General features: G+C 44.5%; 1 protein-coding gene across 1 annotated transcript in view; it reads right to left on the bottom strand.

Annotated features, from left to right (window-relative positions):
- ITGA8 (integrin subunit alpha 8) overlaps positions 1–19,226 on the bottom strand; it is a 149,721-nt gene that overhangs the window by 97,443 nt on the left and 33,052 nt on the right. The window contains exons 7-8 of the mRNA XM_044292919.1: positions 14,507–14,632; positions 5,057–5,101 (exon numbers count right to left, since the gene is read on the bottom strand). Coding sequence (XP_044148854.1) covers positions 5,057–5,101; positions 14,507–14,632 — 171 coding nt within the window. The remainder of the gene's footprint in view (positions 1–5,056; positions 5,102–14,506; positions 14,633–19,226) is intronic.

The following is a 19,226-nucleotide window of genomic DNA, read 5'->3' on the forward strand; positions in this document are numbered from 1 at the left end:
CTCCGCTGAGTGTTGCAGCCTCTTCCTAGGCCGGTGATGTCACATTCATCGGCCACTTGGCCTAGACGCAGCTCAGTCTCATTCCAGTGAATTGGGATAAGCTGCAATACCAAGCACAACCACTATGCAATGTACGGCGCTGTTATCGGTATGCTGTGAGGAGGCATCGGTGTTCACAGGAGTGCCGCAGCCTTCTCAAACAGTAGATAGACGGGGGTGCCGGAACCCCCCCCCCAATCCTGAGGATCGGTCATCAATATTAAACTCCTGGATATCCCCTTTAAGAAAATGTTTGTAACAAAACCTATAATTTTCGGATGACATACTGAGTATAAAAATTTCATGTTACAACAGGAATCAACATTTCCTGCCAAACATTGGACCTGTAACTGGAAATGCACAATAACATAGATTTTATGAGTTTCTGTATTCCAGTCTCCATATGGCTAACCACACAGTAACATATCTGGATCTAATTACCAATGTACATTACACCACTCACTGGCAATAGTGCCGCTTTATGTACAGTCTGTGGTTTCGTGCTGCTGGGATCCAGCGTCTGACTAATCCTCCTATAGTTCATGTATACATATCTACACAGATAGACTTCAGTATCTGCTCAGCGTCACCAGAAACCATCAGATGCCAGCGCTGCGGAGTCTCATGAGCAGGAACGATCCCAAGAATTATACTCAGAAACTGCATCATTTTTGGATTGTAGATAAGGAAGGAATATAAACCATCATTATATGGTCACTGGAAATAATACAAATATGGCTAGGGTAAATTGGGGGCAAGGCTGAAATAATATAGTGAAAAGTCAGGAACATACTGAATACGGCCAAAGCTCTACTCACAAAACTATAGCCCTAGTGGGAGTGCATTAGATAGCAGTGCAATCTTTTGTCTTATATGTCCTTATGAGGCTGCATGACAGGGGCACGCTGGGATCTTAATGGCCCTATTTTGTAGTCAGAAGGCGGTGGGCCCAGCAATACCATATTGCGGCACATTATACTACCCTAACAGCACCAAATACCACAGTCCATCATGAAATACTGCATCAGCAGCACAAAATATGTCTCAAAAACTGCAACGGCCCTGTAGAGTCTATGGCCAATCTGCCCCTGTTGAGTGACATCACATATATAAGTGTGCCCTCATTATTATACTATAATACTGAAAGAAGGCTCAATTTTTATGACATTGCAATATATTTATCATATGTGAGATTGCATCACACTGCACATGGTGGAGCTCTACACCAAAGAGTTTTATATAACTTTTTATGCTGAATACAGGATGATAGGCCACACAATAGTTTTACATATGTCAATTAGATCAATCTGACTTTAAAGCAGGTTTTCACTCTGTTAGATGCTCTTCCAGCTGTAGACTGCTCACGGGGTGTCCTGCTGTTGGGAGATACCACTCACTAGGTGTCCTACTGTTGGGAGACACCACCCACTAAGTGTCCTGCTGTTGGGAGACACCACTCACTAGGTGTCCTGCTGTTGGGATACACCACTCACTAGGTGTCCTGCTGCTGGGAGACACCACTCACTAGGTGTCCTGCTGCTCGGAGACAACACTCATTGGCTGTCCTACTCTTGGGAAACACCACTCACTGGATTTCCTGCTGTTGGGAGACACCACTCACTAGGTGTCCTGCTGCTGGGAGACACCACTTATTGGCTGTCCTACTCTTGGGAAACACCACTCACTGGGTGTCCTGCTGTTGGAAAACACTACTCACTGGGTGTCCTGCTGTTGGAAAACACTACTCACTGGGTGTCCTGCTGTTGGGAGACACTACTCACTAGGTGTCCTGCTGTTGGGAGACAGCACTCATTGGCTGTCCTGCTCTTGGGAGACACCACTCACTGGGTGTCCTGCTGTTGGGAGACACTACTCACTGGGTGTCCTGCTGTTGGGAGACACTACTCACTAGGTGTCCTGCTGTTGGGAGACACCACTCATTGGCTGTCCTGCTCTTGGGAGACACCACTCACTGGGTGTCCTGCTGTTGGGAGACACTACTCACTGGGTGTCCTGCTGTTGGGAGCTCTAAGGGTCCTATTACACCGTCAGATGAAGCTAACGATTGTCGGGAAGGAAGTGTTCCTTCCTGGCCATGGCCTGCTCGTTAGCGGAGGAGACTGCTGCAATTGTATGCAGCAATCTCCTCCTCAGTACGGGGAAGAGCGATCGCTAACGCCATCTCTTGTCCCCATACTGAATCACTGATTGTCGGCAGCAGATCGTGATTACATGCGAACCCTTGTTAGCGATGATCTGCATGGTTATCTTCAGGTGTAATAGGGCCTTATGGATCAGCTGTAATCTGTGAGAGAACAGCAATCATTCAGATCCTCTGCAGCACTCTCAGAGGAAAAATGGAGCGTCTACAAAGAGTCCTCCAGCCAGATGATTTTTGTAACTGCTGTCTGTGCTCGCTGCTAAGGTCCTGATTGAGGGACCCCCTCTAAAAGGATTGTGGCAAAAAAAATAAAAAATCCACATTTTTCAAACCAGAACTTGTATCTGAATATTTATATAATTGCATGTAATTAAAAAAAAGTTGTATAGCAACTGAGTCTTTTCAATACAATGTATCTCTAAAGCGCCACCTGCTGTTTGTCCTTTACCTTATCTCTCTGTCCTCCTTAGCAACATCGATGAGGTAGACGCACATGCTCAGTTGCATCCTTCTACTGTCACCTGTCGAATCTATGAGAGATTCAGCAGAAGACATGACCCCTGAGATGTGACAGGGAGAGAGCTTCAGCAGACAGGACACAGCCCTTGAGAATGGACATACCCGCTGAGCTGCCAGCCTGACGCAAATCTAGCAGAGCAATAAATGGAGAGATCTCTGGAACCTTGTGAGGTACAGAGCTGGTTCTAGCTTTGTTAGAGATTGTAATGTACTATATGATGTCAAATTCTCTATTACAGTTGTTTTTTAATACAGGCAGACCCTTTAAGCAACTGATAGTTAAGTGGTTCCTTACTTTTGTCTCACTATATTGCGGAGAAAAATTCATGGCTACTATAACAAAAAGCATATGACATTCAGAAATAGTAGGACACATAAGAAAATCTCCTGGACCTACAACGCACTGATATAACTGTTTTTGATATACGTCCTATTCGTTTTCCTTCTGGTAATACCCTCAAGAAGTAGTTCTGAGTAACTCTGAGATCTGACGAGCCCAAAACAAAGTAGTGCTCACGAGGACGGCTGGTTTAAAGGAAGTCCATTTCCAAAACACACTCAATCAACGTGATCTCCCGTCAGAAACAGCTTGTTATAGGGTGGAAGTGGCAGTAGTGGAGCCTTTCATCTACTAAGTAAGGCTCTCTCATACAGACAGGTTCTTCTACAGCTGGTTCCCGTTATAGTAGTTCCTGGCCTCCTCCTGTCTACGTGTTCTGCCTCACAAACCACACAAGCCTGTGTTTGGGGACCCTGCAAAAAAAAAAAGTAAGCCCTCATTTTTATAAATGGGTAATCAATGAATCGACGGATGGAGAAACTGACCACAAAGATGAATCCACTGGGATATAAATCCATTCTTTGCATGTTCTCGTCAGTCCAATTTCGTTGGACTGAAATATGGTGACGATACTGTCCATAAAGAGTATACTCCTTTTATAATATAACACTGTACTGCTAGTTTGTGCCCTTACTTTATGATCATGGGGGGGTCTGTCCTCTGAGACCTCCACCAATCTTGTGAATGAAGGGGCTGCAGTGCTGCTTCCCATTCACTGTTTTCCTGCGCAGGTACTGTAACTGCAGCACAGCCCCCACTCAAGAGTTCGGACCAAAACAGATCATAAAGTGATGGTTCATTATGGTCATCAAATTTGGTACATTAATGCTTTATTGTATAGGAGACAGGGGGATGTAGCTGCCCCAATATAAGCCTTCTTTGGCAACAATGGAAACTCCAAATTTGTTGGGTCCAGTTGCTGAGCCATAGATAGCATATCTGGTGGGTGACCCCCATGTTCGGTTCACTGCATGGCAATTCTTGCCTCCAACACTTGTGATCCCAGATTTTATTTTATTTATTTTACAAACCTACTATATATAGCGCTACTATATTCCGCAGCGCTTTACAGACATTATCATCCAACTGTCCCCAATGGGGCTCACAATCTAAGGTCCCTATCGGTATGTCTTTGGAGTGTGGGAGGAAACCGGAGTACCCGGAGGAAACCCACACAAACACAGGGAGAACATACAAACTCCATGCAGATGTTGTCCATGCTCGGATTCAAACCCAGGACCAGTGCTAACCACTGAGCCACCGTGCTGCCCCTCCCAGATGGCAAACATAGGAAGTGGGGAGGAGGAGTTCAAACAATTTTTTGTTAAAAAGGTTCCCCTGACAAAATGGAGACCACAGGCTATTCCCCTGATGAGATCCTCAGCAACCCCCAGCTGAAAATTGTTGGTAAAATAGTAAGGAAGTGTTTGATTCCCCTACAGCACCCCCCTAGGGGAAATTAAGCATTACACTCGCTCACTGGAATCAATGGGCTGTTCGTGAAATACTTGGTCCTCCAGAGAGAGAGATGGAGAAAGATGCATCTGTAACTCTGTCTCTGTTAACAGATGAGGGTCCTGAACAGCAGACCCCCTATATTAATGGGTTATCCAAATTAGACAACCCACCAAGGGAGGATCAATCGTGCTGCACATTATCGATCTCAGGAACAAACCTTGCACATGAGAATGATACGGATATTTTAATATTTGTATTATATTTTATAGTTTTATATGATATCAACTGTATTTTTTTTTTTACAACTTGACTTTCTCATTTGCAGCCACTGGGTTTCAAACTGGTCCCACTTTCCCTGAGTCATCATCAGGTCAGAAAGATGTGCATCCCACCCCTTACCTTCTGCCTCCACTGGTAATGGCACCCCGTCCTTTAATATTTAATAGTCTCCCAGTTAACCAGAGACACATTACAGCTTTAAGAAGCTGACTGCTCTTCCGAGAACCTTAATGCACCCAGGTCTGTGGTCAGTACATTACCTTGCTCTGAATCGCCTGTAAATTCTCCTACGGCCACCGAGTACCCTGTAAAGGAGGACAATTAAGAAGAGATGAAATGTGCGATCAATTCAGTAATCCGCACACATCACAGCAGAGGACGGGATTCATGATATATTCATTATAAGAGAGCACATAAAACATAGATGGCGCCAGGCGAGGTTTTATCCTAACGTAAAACACTGCATGATCTAGTATACACTATCAGCATAAAATGATTAAAGGTCGTAAAGTGCTCGAAAGGTTTTAATATTAAATATTTATGTCTGCGACTTGCCCTTAGAGCCAGCGGGGGTTACAGACACTGGTGTTTCTCCAATAGATGCCCCTTAAAGGGATTTTCCACTATTGTGGCTATTGGTGCACCTAGCCTTTCTGCTGCCTGAGGCAAAAACTGAAATGGCGCCCCACCCCGCCAATTTCTCAACCTAACCCCTTTCCCTACTGTTAAAGACATACTTGGAAAACACTACATACAGCGCTACAAAACATACAGGGTAATACAGCGCCACATGCGCCACACGCTATTCCAATACTATACTGCAGAAACTGATACTCCTCCTTCCGCTGCCCCCCCTCTTGCTCCTACCTGGTGCTGCCTGAGGCAATCGCCTCACCTTGCCTCATTGGTGGTGCACCCCTGGTTGGGACCATGCTGGCATATTGCAGCTCAGGTCCCACTCACTTGAATGGGAGCTGAGCTGCCATCTGCTAGCACAGCCTAAAATTCGATGGAGCCTTCTGCTTTCTGCTTCCATCCACTGCTTTATTTCAGCTCATCGGTGAGTGCCAGACCCCCAATGATCTGATGGTGATTGCCTCTTCTTAGGTAATCTTTAAAGGGCACCAGTCCCCTCTCCTATCATCTCTTTTATAGTAACTACTTGCATTACCCATGTAACGACAATTCTGGAGCATTGTTTCTTAGACCTCTACGTTGCGTTGTTCCTCTGTTATTCTTCCTTCAAATTTTTAAATAAATTCCTCCCAGTTGGGGGGGGGGGGGGGGTCCCTACATACTCTGACATTATCCAGTCAGTGCTGACAGTGCTAGAGGATGTAGGGACGGGCCCCCACGACAAGGGGACTGGTAAATGACAGAATGGAAGACGAAGAAGGAAGAAGAGGCAAGGACCATAAATGGCTGACATAAAGATTCTAGTCATTTTACAGATTATAACCCAACCTGACACTGTACAGGAAGATTACGGTACTGGCATAATCTTCTCATTATGAAAATGTGAATGGTTGCAATTAGCTCTATTACAGTACATTATAGATGGCCACATCACAACAGGCCTCACATTATGCTCCAACAATCAAACGAGAAGGAGGAAATTAGTAGATTAAACAGTAGGTAGTGTATCTTTTATTTACTGTATATACAGGGAGACAATTACCCCCGGAGATATTTACTTGTCTACCGGAATCGGTGAGCGGTCCATGAGAACCCGCAAATCCTGATTATACATCCAAGACTATGTAAACACATACCAAATCACCAGGCCCATCATCCGAAATTTACTGTTCATGTTATACATTGCACCAGACATGAAACATTAGGAATTCCTGCCCTGTTTACCATATGGAAGAGGCCTAATTATATTATATGGTGCCTAATTTCTACCTTAGTTCATCAAATGGCAGGTTTACATACAACAGTAGAGCAGAGACACTGTGGTCTACCGGGAGACAAGAGGACTGCCTACCCCATTTAGAAATCATACTGAAAATTAAAGGAATGAGTTACGGGAGTGATTGCTGGAAGGATACACACAGAGTTTTAATCTTACCCTAAAAATGAAAAACCGTAAATAAAAAGTCATCCAAATTGTGAAAATATGAACTAGAAAATACATCACTCCACTCTCAGCACCCAGTAAAGTAACACCTTTTGACCAACATTGTACTGAATATTTTTTATTGTTCATTTCCTACAATATTTTTGCCGTAGAGTGTGTGCAACTCCTTCACCTAGTTGGCTGCCCTGCTGAATCTAATATAGCTCTTACACAGCAGCAATCTGTTCTCTCTCACTTTCCCTTCTATCAATGCTAACGGGATTCTCCGGCACTGAAGAATTTATGTCCTTACGATAGGTCATCAATATCAGATTGGAGGAGGTGGCGGTAGTCGGAAAGCCACCTATGAGCTTTTTTTTGCAGTAGCCTCGGCAACAAAGACAGGAATACTAACTCCATTCACTGTGTAGTGGTCAGAGCTGGTTACTGCAGCAATGCTCCCAATCACAATACCCAGGATGATGTTCATTATCTATCCTAAGGATTGGTCACCAATACCTCAGTTCTGGAGAACCCCTTAAAGGTGGCCTCATATATTAGATGAATGTTCTCCAAACCCACCGATATTGGTTGACCACCTTCTGTGTGGGGGTGCCCTAACTCTCCCTGCTCAGCCAAATGTGCATGTGTATGAGGGTGGGATGGCCGTAAGGAAAAGCTGCTGGTGCAACAAGCATTCAGCCAACATCTATCTATGGCTACATGCACACAATGTATGGATTTTGTGGTCCGCAAACCGTGGATCCACAAGATACGGATACAGGCCATGTGCATCCTGCATTTTTCATGGGCCCAGTAGTACAAATGCTGATTCTTTTCTTCCAAAATGCCAAGTGTAGGACATGTTTTATAATTTATGGGATGGACACACAGATGCGGACAGCACATGGATGACAACAGTATGCTGTCCACAATTTTTGTGGCTCCATAGAAATGAAGGGGTCCACATGCAATCCGCAAAAAATGTGGTTGTGTGAATGAGGCCTAAGGTGATTAAGCCACCTTTATAAATCGCAGCAGGGAGGGAGATGAGGTTGTATAAGGCAGATCAGAGTATGGAGTGGGGGTTTAGAATCCAAGGAGGGCAGCTCACACAGGCTGCGCACAGAGGAGAAAGCACACACAAGGCAGGTTGCAGGAAGAGAAGGGAGAATCATAAGAATCACATAGGATGTATACAAGTGTAGAGCAAAAGCATTGCAAACTCTGCAGGAGAAACGTTAGATACTCCTCAGCATCAGTAACTACCAGTACTAGTAGGAGAAGACAGCTCCATAGAAGGAGAGTCAGTCCATGAATGAAGCTGTGCTGATTCATGAGAGCTAGTGAAGAGAGTAGCGTCCTGGACACACAGACCTCAGATCCAGAATTACTGGGAGGGACAGGTCTACATTAGAAAAATTTGCACTAGGAGCAGGTTGCAAACTGCATTTCAAGCAATCTGAAAATGAATGAAGGAATGAAGATTTCAGACTAAAACTTAGTGCAACTCAATGTAACCCTTAACGTATGTAAAACTCATCTGTGTCTACAGGCTCCTGAGATGTAAATCATATATAAATGAGCCTGGACTTAGTCAACCAGAATGAAACCATCTATTGTATACATTGCTTCGTGTAGAGAACTAGAAAACAGAGCAAATTAAGAAGAAAGTTTATATTAACGAGTTACTTCTTTTATTTATTTATTAATAAGGAGTTAATTAGAGATGATGCCTACAAGACAGTGCGTTACTGAAAAGCAGAAGCACAAAGGATCCGTCTCCTCCCCAGGAGGTAAAGGACTTAATTTCCTCTCGATAAATGTAAGTATGGTTTGTATATTTTCAATGTTAATAAACATTCAGTTGCGTCCCTGCGAGAGATTATCTGGGAAATGAAACTATCTCCACGTATATAAATAAACCACATTGTAAAGATGAGGACAAAACACTTTATGGAAGGAATATCTACATGAGTGATATCCTGTTTATATACCGCCGAGCTGTAACTGCTGGGAGGACTTCTGTAGGTTCTAGTACTGTCCTGCCTCGGATTAAATACATTTTTTTAATGAAGTTCCCATAGAGAGGGCCAAATGCACCGTTGTGATGAGAACCCCTGACCATATGTTATTAGGGCATTAGTAGGACATGGAGGGGATCGGGAGCTAAGCCAGAAAGCTCAGGCGGCCCCATCCCCTACGTTTATTGCATGGTCACCCCATTCGAATGACCAGCGTGTAGTACTACCTTTTCCAGAAAATCTGTGGTTTTCCCTGGTGAAGACAACTGATAGTCCAGGTTAGAGAAGATGGACTCATGTCAATCAACTGAACCTCATAGTCTTCATGGATACAACCCCTATTAATATTAAATGGGGTTTGTTAGATCATGCCCCTTCCGAAAAAAAAATTAAGAACCAATACAGGGATGCACTTTGATAATGCATTTGATTAAAGGGGTTTTCCGGGATTTTGATATTGATTGCCTGTCCTCAGTATAGATCACCAGTTATCTGACTGGTGGAGGTTTAACTCCCAGGACCCCCGTCGATCAGCTGTCTGAAGAGACTGCGGAGCTCCAATGAGTGTGGCAGCCTCCTCCTAGGCCAGTGACGTCACGTTCATCATTCAGATGGCCTAGGTGCAGCTCAGTCTAATTCAAGTTAATGGAGCTGAACTGCAATACCAAGCACAGCCACTATCCAATGGACGGCGCTCTGCTTGGTACGCTGCAAGGAAGCTGCTGCACCCACAGGAGCATTGCAGTCTCCTCAAACAGCTGATCGGCATGGATGCCAGGACTTGGAACCTCCGCCGATCTGATACTGATGACCTATCCTGAGGACAGCATCCAACTTCTGGAAAACCCCTTTAAAAGGTTTTTTGGGGATTTACGTTTTGATGGCTCATCAATATCAGATCAGTGGGGGTCCAGTTCCTAGGAGCCAGCCATGTGTTGTCATGTTCATCGGTCACGTGGACTAGAGGCAGCTCTGTCCCATTCCAGTGAATGGGGTTGAGCTGCAATACAAAGTACAGCCGCTATACAATGTACGGCGCTGTGCTTGGTGAGCTGCAAGTAGGCTGTGGCCTTCTCAAACATCTGAGATAGTCAGACCCCTGCCAATCTGATATTGATTGAAAGAAGTCCACAGGGTTCTCCATAGTGGGAAACCATGTAGACAGATAGAAGGTCGAGATAAAAGCGTGTAGTATACCAGCTCATGGGCCAAGTCAAGGATAGAAGACTGCTCAGGCAAGATCCCCGCACACGGTAAAATTGCCAAAGAGGAAAATAATACAGGATTCCCAGGGGTGCTGTTCTTCAAAAAGCAGTCTTTTATTGATAAATGCATAAGGATAAAACACTTTCTGTCTCCACCCATCCCTGGGTTGAACTTGAAGGACTTGGGCTACTTTCACACTTGCGGCAGAGTGATCCGGCAAGCAGTTCCGTCGCCGGCAAAACATATGCCAACTGATGGCATTAGTAAGACTGATCAGGATCCTGATCAGTCTTAAAAATGCCTGATCATTCAGAAAAATGCATTGAAATGCCGGATCCCTCTTTCCGGTGTCATCCACGGGTCCGGCATTCCGGTATTTTGAATGCCGAATCCAGCACTAATACATTCCTATGGAAAAAAAATGCATTCAGGCAAGTCTTCCGTTTTTTGGGCCGGAGATAAAACCGTAGCATGCTGCAGTTTTATCTTTTGCCTGATCAGTCAAAAAGACTGAACTGAAGACGTCCTGATGCATCCTGAACGGATTACTCTCCATTCAGAATGCATGGGGATAAAACTGATCAGTTCTTTTCTGGATTTGAGCCCTTTTGACGGAACTCTATGCCGGAAAAGAAAAACGCTAGTGTGAAAGTACCCTTATACCTTTTTTCAACTGTATTAACTATGTAACTTGTGTAACGTGTTTTGAAGAGGCTCCCGTTCTTCCCTTTGAAACGTATTACACAAATGTTTTATCTTTATACTTTTGATAATATTAATAATAACCTATCCTGAGGTCATCCCGGAAAACCCCTTAATGTTTGTCCTACAGGATGTTATGTTTGTCTCTCAACCTATAAATACCCGTACTCATACAACCACTTGAGACACCCAAAATCGCAAAATCAAACATTCAGTTATGCTGAAAATCAGATCAAGAAATCACCATGTGCAAAAGCAATTGCTCAAAGGTCCCACAGATTGCCTCACTTAAACACTTGAGAACAGCCATTGTGAGCAAGACACCATTAGGCTACTTCTCATAGATGATGTAAGGGTATTGCCAAGTCCTCAGCTCGGGGGACCAAATATGTGATGGTCTAGAGTTTACACACTGCCTGTGACATGGGGCGCAGCGCGTAGTCTTTCCTGTGCCTTAGCCCTGAATCTGTGGGTCGCCTACAATTTTAATCTATAAACCTATGGGGGGTCATTTACTAACCAGAAATATGCCTATATTAGGTCCTCTGCGACTTTTCCCCATTCACGCCAGGTCTACAAAAGTGGGAGTCCACAGTCCAAATAGCTCAGGACCTGATCCCTAATGTGTTGCACCGGAAGAGGTCCTTGGGCCTGGGAACAATCCAGTTGGGTTTTCAGACAGAACCCAGGAAGATAACTCCTAGTGATATTTGATGGGTTGTTTCAAGTATATATTGTGTGATGTATCATAGTACGTTATCTGTTGAGAAAGGCCCGGATGGACGGAAACACGTCCAGTGTATGTGAATTATCTACATGATGGAATAAAGGAGCATTGAGGAATACATTCGTGTTGCCGGAATTTCTACATACAGAAAAAAGTGGCAGTGGCAGTGGCAGTGGCGTGGGCAGGAAGGGGCGGCAGGCCCGTCTAATTTACCATTTTCTACGCCTGGTTTAAGCATAGAAAATGGTCTAAATGTAAGACAGCAAGGAAGCCGACTTACATTTAGAAGCAGCGGTGGATCCTCTGAAGTTATATAGAGTCCGGAAGATCCACCGCCAGCTATAGGGGATATTAAGACCAGCGTCTAAAACGCCAGTCTTAATAAATGACCCCTCAGAGTTTCTAATGGATGGGTTCTGGCTAAGCTTCTCTTTGTGATGTCTGGGTGAAGCACCAAGTTGCTCCTGGGGGGCCCAAGGCAGCTGCCTCTTGAGCCCCGCTGGCCAGCGCTGTAGCGTAGGGGGGCCGTTGCCCCAGGCGCTAAATTCAAGGGGGCGCTAGCCAATTAGGCAAAGTAAGGCGATGGCCCCAGGCCCCACGGCCCTGGTGACAATTGGAGGGCAGCAGCAGGGCACAGGGAGATGAGAGCTTCCATTGTGGATCATCTGTATCGTCGTCCTCAGGACAGTGATACAGATGACTGTGCTGCGGGGCAGGGGAGAGGCGTCTGTGGGGGCATCTATGGGGGGACTTCTTACTGGCACATTATTTGGGGCACTATGGGGCCATCTACTGAGGCCACAAAGAACGGGTATTTTATATGAGGGGGCTCTGTATAGGGGCATTTTATACTGGGGCACATTATGGTGGGTACTATGGGGAAGGGGAGAGAGGAGTACTATGGGCTCATCTATGGGGGGCACTAAGAAGGGGTATTTTATACTTGCAAATTATGGGGGACACTGAGGGCATCTACTGGGGCACTATATATGGGGAATTTTATACTGGTACATTATGGGGGGCACTAGGAAGAAGGGGGAGAGGAGCACTATGGGGCATTTACTGGGGGCACTATATGGGGGTATTTTATACTGGCACATTATGGGGGTCACTATGGGGACATTAGCTCAACTAGGGGCATTAAAAGGGGGTATTGATTGCACTGGCACATTATAAGGAGAATTATTACTACTGGGGGCATTGTGATGGGCTTTATTACTACTGGGGGTCTATGGGGAATGTGATTACTAGTATGGGCACTATGGGAGCATTATTACTTCTGGGGCACAGTGGGGACATGTTGAGGTCACTGTAGGAGCACTATTACTACCACGTGTGCTCTAGCAGAGAATTATTCCTATTGGTTGGATGTTTGGGAGCATTATTACCGTGGGGGCACCTGGCACCGTATCAGTTTACCCCAAATATTTTTGGGGGACGTTATGTTTACACTATTAGTGTCAGGGGCACTATTTGCTGGGCGCAGTTATTTTAGGGCCCTGTGTGCCAATAATTATTGAAGGTCACTATCTGCATGGTACTACTACTATCAGGGGGCTTATCTGTTTCTGCAGTATAGTATTGGGGAGCACAGCGGCACAGTATTGGGGGTGGTAGGATGATTTGTCCAGAAGATGGGGGGATGATGGAAAAGTAGTAAACTAAGATTTTGTTTGTCAAACTGCAGAGACGAGAAATGGTGGTCTGGTCTGAAGGTCTGAAAGGAGAAGATGAGGAAAGAGAACATCTACATCAGAGATACATCACTGGATGTAAGAGGTATGGGGCGCTGTATTACCCTGTGGATGGAGGGGTTAGTAGTACAGTACTATCTGCACATTGTAAAAAAAAAAAAAAAGTAATCTGCAAAATACTATATATTTGTGTCAGAAGTTGTGCTTTTTTAATTTTTAGAATAATGATACAGCCATTTTATTTGATACTTTTGTGCTGATTCATTTTTTTTCTCTATATTAAGGGACACTATAGTCACCAGAACCACAACAGCTAAACGTAGTAGTTCTGGTGTCTATAGCATGTCTCTGCAAGATTTTTAATAGAAACACTGCCTTTTCAGAAAAAAAGTCAGTATTTACATTACTGCCAAGGAACATCTCTAGTAGCCACTTATCATTATTAAAGTTTACTACTCTACGAGGTGTGAGGATTTTTTTTTTAGTGTGTGTGTGTTGTGGTGGAGGGCGTGATTGCATGCTAGGGTGTGGGAAGGCGGGATCCAGGGGGCCCAAGTAAATTCTTGTCCAGGGTCCAATCAATATTAAAGACGGCCCTGTGTAGATACCAGAGCTAATACCTGTAGACAGTGGATCCTAAAATCTGAAAATCAGAGGTTAGATTATTCTCTTCTAGAGGTAGTAATGGGGGGATAACAGAAGAACATTGTGATAATATGTCCAAAGTTAGGGCACTTTCACACTTGCGTTGTTGGATTCCGGCAGGCAGCTCCGTCGACGGTACTGCCTGCCAGATCCGGCAATCTGTATGCAAACGGATACCATTTGTAGACGGATCCGGATCCGTCTCACAAATGCTTTGCAATACCGGATCCGTCTTTCCAGTTGTCATCTGGAAAAACAAATCCGGTATTTATCTTTCTCACATTTTTAAAGGTCTGCGCATGCGCAGACAGCAAAACCGTTTCCCATTTCCGGAACACTTGGGGCCCCATCCGGCTTTAATGCATTTCAATGGAAAATAATGCCGGAAAGTGGTCCGGAATTTTGAACTGAGAAAATACCGCAGCATGCTGCGGTATTTTCTCTGTCCAAAAACCGTACAGTGACTGAACTGAAGACATCCTGATGCATCCTGAACGGATTGCTCTCCATTCAGAATGCATTAGGATAAAACTGATTGTTTTTTTTTCCGGTATTGAGCCCCTAGGTTGGAACTCAATACCGGAAAAGTTTAACGCAGGTGTGAAAGTACCCTTAAGGGATGGCAGGAATACTTGAATGTGTTCAGGTCTTACCTCTGTAGCTATCATCATAGACAGAGTCGCCCACTTTGGTCTTCTTCTCTCCAGTAAGGTTTCTGATAATGTTCCTGAAGGAATAGCCTTTAATTATTTCCGCGATGTTGGCACTGAAGACCTGCCCTAGATCCAAAAATAGTTATTTCATGAAACTTTTAATAAAAAAACAGGTTAAACTCATTCTAGAACTAAATGTCTCTTAGATTCCAGTTAAAAATACCAAAACTGAAGAAACTCTGCAAAGTTATCTCATCGATAGTTTCAATCCCTGATCTCAAAAACTGACCAACATACATGGACAGTATTTCCTTTATACACACAATCGTCCATACAGGAGTGTCTTGCCCTCCAGATCTCCGCCAAGGGAGCAAATATCCCAATAAAGTATATAAGCACTAAATAGCAGTTTTAAAAAAAATTACTATTATTTAAATTATTATTTAAATTAAATACAGAATATTGTCCTTCAGTGAAAGTCAACACAAATGATAAGACCTCCCATATAGTTAGCTAATCCTTTGAGCAGCTGTAAGGAGAAGATATTATCTGAAGGGTAATCCTTGTGGTAGTAGTAGGTATAGAATTGGGATAACAGTATGATCACTCTGTTGTTCTCTTGATTGCGCTTGATAACGATGTCCACAGAAGAGCATTGCGTTAAAGTGAGTTTCTAGGGACCTCAGCTGAAGTGAGTGCCACGGCCTCATCGCACCTTACCCCAGACTAGTGACGTCACCTTTATCATTCTTGTGGTCTAGGCACAGCTCAGTCCCATTCAAGTAAATGGAGCTGAGTTGCAATACCAAGCACAGTGCTATCCAATGGACGGCACTGTGCTTGGTATGCAGCGAGGAGGCCACTGTGCTCACCATAGCAAAGTGTTCTCCTCAAACAGTTGGTCATCAGATACTAATGACTTATTCTGAGGACAGGCCATCAGTATAACACACTCCTTTAATGTAATCTATGATTCTCTATGGTCCAGACTGCCGGTGGCATATCTAGAAATGACTGGGCCCCACAGCACATTTTTGAAGGTACCCCCCCAAGCAACCTCTTCACAACCCCCTCCTCCCGTGCATCCCCTATTCCTGCATCTAGTCAAGATCGCTCTCGTAGGTCAGACCCAGCAGCCGCTCCATCCATTTCCTACAGTGTTACTGTATATAAAGTAATTGTATAATACTGTTTAGGGGGCCCTCCTGGGTGGGCCCCTTCTGAGTACAGGCCCCAAAGCAGCCGCTTGCACTGCTTCCCCTATAGCTACGCCCCTGTAGACTGCCATTTTTTATTTTCCTACTGCCCAAACTAGCGCTGAAATACACAGTCCGCACTTCTGTGCTAACACAATAGAGAGGACTCCTGTGCGCATGCGCAGCAATCCAGTGTGGACTTCAGCGTAGCTTTACACAATGACATCCGGAGAACATGGGTCTGTAGGGCAATATGGACTCCGTATCTGCAGTAATACTCATACATTACTGCAGATAATAGTCCAAGTCCCTTCAAAGAATCAGTTGAATTGTAGATTTTAGTCAGTGTCCACTAATTGTGATAGAAATATCTTTACAGTACATGGCTTCCCATCATCTGCTGCCACTGTACGGGATATGAATGTGTCACGCATTTATGGATATTGTAATAAGGGATTTATGGATGCAGTGAAATAGCCCCATCGAGCATGAATATGTCCTTGTCTGATTGGCATGATGTCACTGCACCTCTGCACCAGCCGCTCATAGTGATACTGTTCTCCTAAACTGAGCCCACAAAGGCATTATTATATGGATTCAACTGCAATCACTGTATGCTAGGTTATGCCCTCACTTAATGATCAGTGGGGTCCAACCTCCGGGACCCCCACCAATCCTGCAATGATTTTACAAGATGGAAACTACGTGTAACTAAAGAGGCTGCAAAACTGAGACATGGGTGTTACTGTCATGGGGGCTCAATGATCCCTCTACCGCATACGAGAGAGCACCAGTACTGTAAATGGCACATGGTAGGTGGCGGGCCCTAGTGCAAGTTCTGCCGGGGGGAGCCAGGAGCATTGAGTTATTCCTCTCTACAAATCTGAACTGGTAAAATGAAAACAAGTTCTAAACCAGACATCTGATCTGTTAACTTATTATTACTGGAAATATGTGAAAGAAAGATAAAAATAAAAGAATAGAAATAGCAAAAAATAAATAAAAACAGTTCAGCCATTGATTTGGGTGGACGTACAGTGTGAGAACGCGAGGACTCAGCATAATCGTTCTCCACAGGTGGAAATAATATCCCATTGTTAATGACGGACTTAATAAAGCAGATTTTATTTTAGTGCCTGAACTTGGCAAAGGACTGAGGTGGCAGCGGTCCAGATCCTAAAATACCTTCTATGAGTTTCAATTGCCTCAAATTCCGGTCTTAAATCCAAAAACTCAGGGCTGTATTATGATGTTCTGCAGCAGCTGAGGTGTGTATTATGATGTTCTGCAGCAGCTGAGGCATTATCAGGTTCTGCAGCAGCTGAGATGTGTATTATGATGTTCCACAGCAGATGAGGTGTGTTTTATGAGGTTCTGCAGCAGCTGAGGTATTATCAGGTTCTGTAGCAGCTGAGGTGTATATTATGAGGTTCTGCAGCAGCTGAGGTGTGCATAACTATTGTGTGGGGGCATTATTGAGGCAAGTAATAACTGGAATAGGTTGACTACAAGACGCAGAAATATAAAAATTAGGGTTATTCACTTTAGAAAAAAGATGACTGAGGGGAGATCTAATTACTATGTATAAATATATCAGGGGTCAGTACAGAGATCTATCCCATCATCTATTCATTCCCAGGACTGTGACTGTGACGAGGGGACATCCTCTGCGTCTGGAGGAAAGAAGGTTTGTACACAAACATAGAAGAGGATTCTTTACGGTAAGAGCAGTGAGACTATGGAGCTCTCTGCCTGAGGAGGTGGTGATGGGGAGTACAATAACATAATTCAAGAGGGGCCTGGATGTATTTCTGGAGGGTAATAATATTACAGTGTCTCGGACGTTCCCGCGACAGGTGGCAGGAGATCGGTGAGACTGGCAGCACATGGTTTGGTCTGACATGTTTTCCGTTTGGATCAAATGACGTCTGTGTTGCTTCTGGTGCTTGCCGCACCTTCTTTCCCCAGGTGTGGCTATTAGGGTCATTTAAACTTCTCTATTTATAGCTGCTTCTCCCACAGTGCTGTGCGGTTTATAGCTTCTGTTTGGACCTTTGGATAGATTGTGGTTGGATCTCGGCTGAGTTCCTGGTGCTTCCAATGCTTTCCCTTTTGTATTTTGTTTGGGTTCTGTGTGTTGCATTTCCCTGTTGTGTGTATTAGGCCTGAGGGAGACTCCTGTTCGTCCTTCCTTTTGGAGGAACAGGTAGTCTCGTCTCTGCCATTAGTACCAGGGTCCTATAGGGCTTGATAGGACTCGAGGTATTCCTGCGTATGAACTCAGCTACCTTTGGGGTCTGTTCATACTGGTAGTCAGTCAGGATTTTCGTTAGGGTTTTCACTAGGAGGTGTCCATTTTCCTTCCCTAATTCTCAGGCCTGATTCTCTGTTTCCCCCTTCCCTCCTATGTTTCCCTCCCACATCGAAGCGTGACATACACGTTATAGCTACTAGAGAGGGGTCGTTGATCCAGGGAGTTATTCTGATTGGGGCCGGGAAGGAATTTTTCCCCCCCTAAGATGTGGAAAATTGTCTTCTACCTCATAAGGATTTTTGCCTTCCTCTGGATCAATTTAGCAGGATAATAGTCATCAGTCAACAGTCAACATCAGTCAAAAGTCAGCAGCTTTATAAACAATGCTACATTACTCTATTATCACACCTACAGCCAGGTGTTCCGGCCAGCAGTTCCGGCAGACAATCCCAGGAATCGGCCTATTCGCGGGGAAGCGGCCGGATCTTTCTTCCCCAAACTCCATTATAGTTATTGAGGCCGATATTATTATTATTATGCCCATTATATCCCACCTCAATATGCCGATGTGGGAGAATCAGGAGGGCCCATACATATCAGACGCCCAAAGGTCATTTATTGTTTGTTTCTTGGGAAGGGGGGGGGGGGTAGGAATTTTCTTCACTTTCTGACCATTGATAACTAATTTCTAGGAAAATTTATTTTGAACATTTGTTAAAGTTAGACTGTCTTTAGTACCGGTAGTTCTTCTTTTTAGACAGTTTTCCAGTATTCTCATATCCGGAGCCTCATATACGGCACTTGCCATATTTCGTGGCGGTCAGAACTGCTTGACTTGACTTTTCGGCATATGACTTCCCAAGCTTCCCCATGCACTTATCACCGACACTTGTAACAACCCCTCCATAAAGTCTATTTGCAAGTACAACCCGAACTCTCTTGGGGTAGAAGGAGTGCGCATTTTCGATCCTTTGGTCTCAGCTTCCTGTGCCTCTTACAGCCGGCTTCCCTGGAGCAAGCAGACCAGCAATGACAAATTACTTGAAGAAGATGAAGTAAAACAGGCCGAGAAGGTTTCCATAAATACACGTCTGCCGTGAGGAGGCTTTAGCCGCGTTCCTGGCATCTATCTCTGGCCGTGGAGTGCTGCATGCATATATATTCACACACCTCACTTACACCAGAACCGTGTGAAAACGAGATGACTCTTTAATGTGTTATTCCTTGCCCAACTATTACATCACCCGCTCATGAATGCTGAAACGGGATT

The sequence above is a fragment of the Bufo gargarizans genome, chromosome 5 (genome assembly GCF_014858855.1).
Source record: "Bufo gargarizans isolate SCDJY-AF-19 chromosome 5, ASM1485885v1, whole genome shotgun sequence".
Taxonomy (NCBI): Eukaryota; Metazoa; Chordata; class Amphibia; order Anura; family Bufonidae; genus Bufo; species Bufo gargarizans.